At 39.4% G+C, this 8,998-nt stretch overlaps 1 protein-coding gene across 1 annotated transcript; it reads right to left on the bottom strand.

Moving 5' to 3' along the window:
• Nucleotides 1-452: 452 nt before the first annotated feature.
• kifbp (kinesin family binding protein) lies at nucleotides 453-8,363 on the bottom strand. Its single transcript, XM_017464984.3, has 7 exons — nucleotides 7,859-8,363; nucleotides 7,468-7,566; nucleotides 3,802-3,881; nucleotides 3,505-3,688; nucleotides 2,795-2,888; nucleotides 1,810-1,922; nucleotides 453-1,718 (listed from the first exon to the last, which is right to left on the bottom strand). The coding sequence occupies exons 1-7, from the start codon at nucleotides 8,336-8,338 to the stop codon at nucleotides 840-842; spliced, it is 1,929 nt and encodes a 642-aa protein (XP_017320473.1). The 5' UTR covers nucleotides 8,339-8,363; the 3' UTR covers nucleotides 453-839.
• Nucleotides 8,364-8,998: the final 635 nt, after the last annotated feature.

Genomic DNA, 8,998 nt, shown 5'->3' on the forward strand with positions numbered 1-8,998 from the left:
TGTCAGTAAGCACTTTAACCTAATCAGGGTTGCGATGGATCTGGAGCCAATCCCAATAATAATAATAATAATAATAATAATAATAATAATAATAATAATAATAATAATAGGCATGAGTTGTGCGTCCTGGATGAGACATGAATCTATTACAGGACACCACGTACACAGGCCTTCACAATTTAGTGTAGCCAATTCACTGGTATGTTATTTGGGAGGTGGGAGGAAACCGGAGGACCTTGAGGAAATCCATGTGGAATAGGGGTTTACATAAACACAGACTCCACCCAGACAATAACCCAAGCTCTGGCTCAAACTGGGGACTCTGAAGCTGTGAAACAGCAACGATACCCACTGCAAAACACTGCTACCCACCATGCACTCAGCTGACAATTTCAGACTGGTAAGAAAATTTTTAAGGTTGTGCCACCCAAATAAGAATGCGTAAGACAAACTAACGAAAACAAATTAATTTATTTATTAAGCATAAGTGTATTTAACAGTTACACTATATTTCATTTTCCATCTTGATCAGATACGACGATAGATATGACCACGCACTGTAACATTAAATATATTAGTGATAACTGAATCATGCAGTTCAGCAAGGTAAGTACAGGAAACGCTAGTCCGCTCCCATGTTTGTACAAGTAAAGGTGAATGATAGGTCAGCTAGACTAGATTGGGAAAATGGGGTATCACTAATTATGGAGACTGGTAAATGTATATACACTCTGGTCTACTGTAATATGATGGTTTTAAAGTGGAACAGAAGGATTTTTATTCATGTCAGCTCTCATTATAGCCTGTAATCATCTTTATAAAGTGATCACAATTTCATCTTAGTTAGAGGAGGCCATGCTACATGCTATTCTATTGATCTTCATAGGTAGGAGGGTCACCATTTCTTCACTCAGCTCCAGTTCAGTTTCCACAGTCTTCTTGGCTTCTGGGTGCTCCTCACAATACTGCACGACAAAGTTGTACGACTCCAGTGAGAGGTTGAGATTCTCCAATTGAGTGGCCAGGTTTCCTGAGATGATCTTGGACTGAAGTCGAGCAATACGAAACTTCGCCACAAGTGCCGGTCTCAGCAAATCGTCTTCGAGTTTTTCAGGAAACTTGCCCTCTGGTGAACGGATGGAGTCGAGGAACATTTGGTAGTACTTGATGGATGCCGAGCACAAGTGGTTGAACTTCTTTATGGTGTGTGCGTCCGGCTGGTCCTGCTTTTCAGCCACGGCCAGTTTTAGGTCCATCATTTCATAGAAGGTCTCGGCGAGTTCGAACTGCAACTGTCGGCAGATCAGCAAGTAGTACTGAGCGTTCAGGTCCTTGCAGATGGGCTCGAGCATGTCCACGCGCCGCTTGTGCATCTTGCAGCGGCGCTCCAGGTCCTCCTCAAAAAAGGCCAAGACCTTAAAAAGAGCACTGTGATCTTGAAGGATCTCGATATGGTCCGTTACGTGACCATCCATCTCGAAATACTCCTTGGCCTGCGTCACGTAGCCTTGACCCACCAGAAAGATGGCACGGGCTTCTTCAAAGTTCAACGGAAGTATGCAGCTCACCTTCTCCTCCTGGCTGCAAATCGAATCGAACGTGTCAGCGGAATCAAAGAGAACTGCTGTTTTTCTTCCTCTCTCTTTTTCCTCCTCCTCATGCCGTCGGGCACTTTGCAGCTCTTCCTGTCGGTCCAAGTCTAACTCGCCAATGTTGTCCTGAAGAGGGCAGCAAAAACATTCAGATTCATTTAACAGCAGCAGCAGCAATCTAAAGACAGACTTGAGAACATGAGTGGAGCAAAATTACCTCCAGAAGCTTTTTGGCATCTTGTAACAGATTAAGGCAATATTTGATCCAGCACCTTGCAATTTCAGCTCTTTTCTGACGTAGCTGCTCACGTTTGTCATATTCAGCTTCGCCTATCAAAGACACAAATGAAGTTCTAAGTTACACATCAACAGGGAAATTCGGGTTATTTTATTAAATTAAATTAAATATAAAGTTATAAAACAACAAAAATACATGCTGGTGTGAACCTGAGGTATATCAGACAAAATAAACTACTTAGAAAAACGTATACCACAGCACTGCTGAATGCTTGATTCTGATTGGTTAGAAGATGTAGTTCAGCTTCAAGGTTTATATCAATAAACTTGTTCTAATATGACATTTCTATAACAGCTTACACAGAGACATTCTGTGAGGAGAATGTTTTAGAAGCAGTGTCAGCACTATCTAAGATTCAGAGATAAAGCTTCATGGTTTCTTAGTAACATGACAAGTTGCATTTTTATCTCTTATTAACTTCAAGAAAGGGGGGGGGGGTCTAGACAGAGGCTAGTGAGGGAACGCCTCTTTATAACTGTTATAACATATAACAATATAACATAAGTGATGACAGGAACTAACATGTTTCACAGACAGTCCATGACATTAAACATAACTATAAAAGGATAAAAGGTATGACATGCTGGTCTTTAATAAACAAACAATTAGCGTTGACAAATGAATGTGGTATATAGTATGAGAAATAAAACCCTTCAGAAAGTGTTGCTATTGATAAATAATCAACTTCAGGGTGGTAACCGCATTGCATCCTGCCACATCACAACACTCTATTGTTGTTGTTTCCAATAACCGCATGCGCCATTGTGCTTGGTTCCTTACTTAAGTACTAAGATATGTTTACCCTTATGGAGACCCCCACAGTGGTCCTACAGACTTAGTGCTAGTAAAAGGAAATTAAAATGCAGGCAATGTGACAGTTCAGGTCTTAAGACGTTAAACATACTTTCTTTGGCAGCAGCCTCTGAAGGGACTTCTCCAGCCAGACCAGCAATGACATTAGCTGCAGCCAAACAGTGTCGCGCCTCCATGTAACGTGTCTAAAAAAAAAACAAAAAAAAAACCCTCAGCAAACAACTTAAGAGTGGTAATTATGGAATTAGTGTTTAAAGGGTAACGTCTGCTTTTATTCCATTATGTGGCTAACGGTGAGTATACTAGACTGTGAGAAAGGAGAAAACAAGTGGAATGGAATGTAGGCGAGACTTTTGCAACAGCATAGATAAGAAACTCACTCACACTTGGTTTTTGACCATACTGCAACAACAGATCTTTCAGATTTATTTTTGAAGACTAGGTACAGACCTATAGCTACAGGAAATAGCTTTCATTGGTTTCCTTTGTCCTATAATGGTCTGATCAACCTTTTCGAAAGGTCTTCTAATTAAAAGGTGGAACCAGTGTAAAAGGCAGTGTTGGAATGAACTGAATTTGATTACAGCTAATTCAAGTTGATCAGTTTTCTACCGGAAAGATTTGGATCATGGAAATAAAGTTAGTATTCTAGTATTTTGTAGAATAAAAATGCAATCATAAAAGCACAAAACAGGAATAGTGAATACAGTCCAACACTAGGGGTTTATACAATATGATTTAAGGACTAGCTGAAAACTGAAAAGACGTTCAAAACGTACATTAAAGAATTTAAAAGCTTACCTTGGTGATGTAATACTGCGACAGTGTGGCAGCATTGATAGCCCACTCGAGTGGCACAAACTGGCTGAACTTCAGCTGTCTCTGCAATGTGCTGTGGCAGTACTGTCCCGCTCTCTCATACTGACCCAGATATTTATACACTTGGGCCAGATAATAAAGCGTGTGTGTGTATGCCATTTCAAATCTGCCAAAATAAACAGATGATAAAAAATTTAAAAAAGTATTCAAAAAAGAGAAACCAATACAAACATCTTGATGTTTGAACATCTTCAAAAATGTATATGAGAAGCATCTCACCTCCTCATTCTCTCTTGTTGGGAGGGTGCATCTTCCTCTAGCACAAAGAAATCTACCAAATCCAGCGGTGGTTGGCCATCCTAGAAACGTTAAACATGAAGTACTCAATATTTCATATCACCCATGGATAGCTTCTACTACATTCTGAACCAATGACGGTGGTCTAGTCAGTCCCTCCAGGAGTTTGGGATTTTGCCATTTTCAGAAATTAACGCAAAATTAAGCAAACTCTGCAATATTCTGAGGAGCTTGCAATTTTTCTAAATTCCTGAAGATTTTCTGCAGATTTGGGCCAAGACGTGCCATGTAACATCATCACAACATGCATTCAGCTAAAGTTATCTTCGAGTCATGAGTACAGCTAAAAGGTCTCGTTTACTAACAAGCATCACTGTGAAAGACCGTGCAAAACAATTTTGTGCAAATGCTATTTTGCCAATTCAAGGAGTTTTCTGCAAAAAAAAAAAAGCACATAAAAAACTCTTTTCTTTTGAAAAAAATCAAGCAATTTTGGCCACGACAATCACAAAAAACTCTACGAAATCCTGTATGGACTGTCTAGCTATATTAGTTTGATTAAACATAAACCACTGAGTTATTGTGCATTAAACCAAAATAAAAGCGTTAAATAAAATTCAATTGTTTCTCTCCCTCAAACTTTATAACATCAGCACTTACGCTTATGTTGGGCAAGTTTTAGATTTTAAACATGATACTAAGTGTCCCTATTATAATGCCCTTTTCATTCATTCATCTTGAGTAAGCACTTTATCCTGGAGAGGGTTGTGGTGGATCCCAGGGTATCTGCAGGTATCGGCACTTCAAATTTGATATTTTTTAATACCATATTCAAGATATTTCCACAAAGTTTTAAGACCTGCAGGTCACTTCAATCATGCTACACGATACATCAGCTATAATGGATTGTGTTCATGCATATACATCCATTTCTGGGTTTAAGTAAACTATAGCAGGGTAAACTTATATAGAGGGATATGGGAGACCGTAGCAAATACCCTTTTGCATTACCATTTGCTCAAACAGTGAAAGAAAAAAAAAAAAATCGAGTATTTCCTTCCCATGACTTTCCAAGAAAGGTAAAGAAATATAGAGAGATGGATTACAGAAGTCATAAGAGAAAAGGATGTCGAATTTACCACCACTCTCCCAGCAGCTGTATTAGAAACCCCCTTGCAGCAGTGTTTACTAGTTTTTTTTATAATTTAATGCCAAGGTAATGTAACAAGTAGTGCTATAAATGTACAGACATTTTTGTAAAGAAGAAGAAGATATTTTATATATATATATATATATATATATATATATATATATATATATATATATATATAAATAAAAATATAATATATTTTTTAAATTCTATTTTGTAATATTACTATTGCACTAAATAACACTTGATAATATCACAAATATATTTGGGAGTACAAACAGTAATAATAGTAATATGTTTCTGACTTAATTACTTTTATGTGTCAGACTTTGTGGCTTATATTTTGGCGGAAAACCGCAGGAAGACCTCCATTTAGTTGGCAACATTTTTTTAAAATTCGCTTCTCATTACCAATCAGGTGAAATGCTCTGTCCACAAAATGTTTGAGATTACGATAACATAAAACCAAAGTGAATCTGGCGTGTGTTGTGTCTAAATAGAGGTTATAAGGGACTCAAACTCAGCACAGACAGAGATGAAGTTGGTGTGGAGTGGCGTTTACTGTAAACCAAGCCTCTCTGAAACTAAGACTCTAAGACTCCACTGCAATACATTATTATATTGCCATTATTTATTTTGATGAAACAGTACATAGTCCTATTTTCAGCGGGATGTAAACAACATCTGCCTTAAAGATGAATCCTGTGCATGTCTCTAATACAAACTGTGCAAGAGTCATATTGTACACAAAGACAAGCTAAATGTACAACACACAGACCATGGAGGAGGAAGGGAATTGCCTTGCATTAGATAACAAACCTGTGGGTAAATACTTGTTAGATTGTTTAAATTTCATGGTTTCTAAGTTAAAAAAAAAACCCAACAGAAATTTTCATCTACAACAATTAAAAATTAGTCCTGATGCTCGAAAACACAAAAAAAACGGAGTCATTAGTAAGAGTATCATTTGCATATCGTTTACATTTACAACATTTCTCATTTATACAACTGAGCAGTTGAGGGTCCTGATCAAGGCAATATCAGCTTGATGGTGCTGGGATTTGAACTCACACCTTCCGATCAGTAGTCAGTAATAATTAGGTTAATTGCTGTCCATGTAAACGTAGTCAGTGACTACGTTTACATGGACAGCAGTAATCTAATTATTGACTTCACTCTGAGTAAGACAATATTGTGATTAAGGTGTTTACACGAGTCGCTTTTAGAATACTCCTTTCATGTACCCGTTTTACATGTTATAGAACATAGTTCGATTAACAGCACACGTCATTACATCACCGTGCCACGCTGTCCGACGTCCCTCTAGAATTTCACGTATCATCATACAGTTCGTCTTCGTTATGGTACCGTATACAGTTTTGGGTGTTTTTAATTAAATTTTTACGAATGCTTCAAGTGCGGTTAATTATTTGTCATGCTATACGTGCAAATGGGACAACTGCTTGAAGCCGTGGGCTGCGTCCCAAAATGCGTACTTACCGTCTATATAGTAGCCAAGAAGCCAAGGAGTATTTCTCCTACTACAGGCCTATAGTAGGTAAGTATGAGGTTTGGGACACAGCTGTGCTCTCTTGTTTGCCGTAAAACGGTTGAGCACTGCCGTGTGTGATAGCGTCCTGTCGCAAAATGCGGTGAAAACTCTCACACGACATTCATAATGTGATTAAGGGGTTTACATGTCTGTAATAGATGTCGATAATGTGACTAAAACAGGAGTACTCCACGTCTTAATTCAATTTGTGTTTACTTTTTTAAAAATTGCTGTTTACATGGTGGTTTCTTAATCAGAGTATTGTCTTAATCGGGTTAATAGTGGATTATTGTTGTCCATGTAAACGCACTGAGTGATTATTGATGACCTTAATCCGACTAAGGTCATACTCGAAGTAAACACAAATTGAATTAAGACACATTGAGTATTCCTATTTTAGTCGATTATTGAAGTGCATTACAGACATGTAAACACCTTAATCACACTATGAACGTCGTGTGGGAGTTTTCACCGCATTTGCGTACACACATGGTAGTGCTCATATGTAGTCGGTAAGTACTTGGTTTTGGACGCAGCCCATGGCTTCAATCAATTGTCTATTTGCACGTATAGCACGACAAATAATGAACCGCACTTGAAGCTTTCGTAAAAAAACAAAACAAAACAAAAAACTGTATACGGTACCATAATGAAGAGTAACTGTATGTTGATACGTGAAATTCTGGAGAGAACGTCAGATGGCGTGGCCCGGTGACGTAATGACGTGTGCCGTTAATCGATCTATGTTCTATAAAATGTAAAACAGGATCATGAAAGGAACGTTCTAAAAGCGACTCATGTAAACACCTTAATCAGAATATTGTCTTATTCGGAATAAGGACAGTAATTAGATTACTGCTGTCCATGTAAACGTAGTCAGTGTGTCTTGGATGATGCAGTAGTACAATGTGTATGAGGACTGGATGATGTGAAAATGCTGAGTCACCTCTTTCATGTAGTGAACATAAATTGACTCAGCCGTTTCCAAAAAGGCTTGAGCTTTCTCGGTTTCGTCCCGTCCGGCCCATAAGATGCCAAGCTGGTTCTGCAAAAAAGACAAATACCATTAGGAAAAAGAATAAGCCCAAGAGAATCAGCAGCTGGCTTGTTACCTCGCAAATGCACACTACCCTACTAAACAGTATGGAGAAATATAACGTCACTAGGAGTGGCAGTCTAGCGGGTTGCCATGGCCACGTCCAAACCAACATACTAAGGCACTAACTAGTATGGTGCTGTTTGTTTTGATTTACTAACTAGTACGGAAGTATTGTGCGGTTTTGGATGTAGCCAGTGATGTTAATGTGGTACATATAGGGAAAACATTGGCCATTTACCCTGACTTGTATGAACAGCGAGACATTTTCCCGTGTTACCGTACACTCCTCCAGCAATTTCATACAGTTCATTAAGTATTCTTCGCCAGCGGAGAGCTCCTCGGTTTCGATATGGTTCACACCCAGATGATAGTCAATCACGCTGAGTTTGACGGCTCGGAGTCCGGCTCGAGAGTCGCCTGCGTGCGGTTTATTATTAACTCCTCCATTTACCGCCTCCCCGTCTGCAGGCTCTGCTGGCTCACGGTCCGGCTCCCGGTCCTCGTTCTCGCTGTCGTCTACGTCGAAATTCTTTACCGTACAGTGAATCTCCTTCAGCAGCTCCCTAGCTTTATATTTAGAGCGGAAAGGGTCGTTTTCGGGATCTTTTCGCGATTCTGTTTCAGAAAGATCTTGGGCGCGGTGAAATTTCTCGCACACCGCCCTCCATTCTCGGCTGTTGGTGGACGCCATGTTGGACTCAAGTGAGGTTAACGGCATGTAACCGACGACACCAGGGGTCAGTAGAGAGCCTGCGTATTGCTTAAATATGAACTAGTTAACTAAAAGACCGGTTAATAAAACAGATCAGATAACAGAACCCACTGAGAATACCTAAAAGGAGAACACAGATAAATACACAAACTGAAAGCGACCCAATTCGGTTGGTCTTTTAGATAATTAGCGTAGAAGTTAGTGTAGAACAACCTTTTAAACGAGAGTTTCCTCATTGCAGCCTGTAAAGCGATGAATTATTGGATTACATCCACTACGTACTGGAAGTTGCAACCCTAACCATAACCATAATCGTAGATGAATTACCTAAAGCGGGTTCACACTACGATGATGGCCACGATTTGGTCGTCTGAGACAAATTTTGAGTATCCTAAAAGATTCCTATAATCCCAGGCTAAAATCTGTAGTCTTTGATCGCTAGTTTGAGAAGTTCCCCGGCAGCCGGTTAACAGTCACGCGATCAAACTTTTCCTCCGATTAAATTCTCAGAAGTGTCAGAAGATTTGAGATACAGTCCTGTAGTGTTGCTTCTCCTACTCCGTACAAGTCTTCTTGCATGTGTCCGTTTTCCGTGTCAGGACTGTCGTACAGGCTGACATTAATGACAACTGCAATCCTACAGTGTGAAATGGCTTACAGCAGGGA

The sequence above is a fragment of the Ictalurus punctatus genome, chromosome 3, assembly GCF_001660625.3.
Source record: "Ictalurus punctatus breed USDA103 chromosome 3, Coco_2.0, whole genome shotgun sequence".
Classification (NCBI taxonomy): Eukaryota; Metazoa; Chordata; class Actinopteri; order Siluriformes; family Ictaluridae; genus Ictalurus; species Ictalurus punctatus.

Coding starts and splice junctions, on each gene's coding strand:
- kifbp (XM_017464984.3), bottom strand. CDS start 8,338: ATGCCGTTAACCTCACTTGAGTCCAACATGGCGTCCACCAACAGCCGA. Junction 7,567..7,858: donor CGCTGTTCATACAAGTCAGG/GTAAATGGCCAA, acceptor TCTTTTTTGCAG/AACCAGCTTGGCATCTTATG. Junction 2,889..3,504: donor CGCAGTATTACATCACCAAG/GTAAGCTTTTAA, acceptor TTTTTTTTTTAG/ACACGTTACATGGAGGCGCG.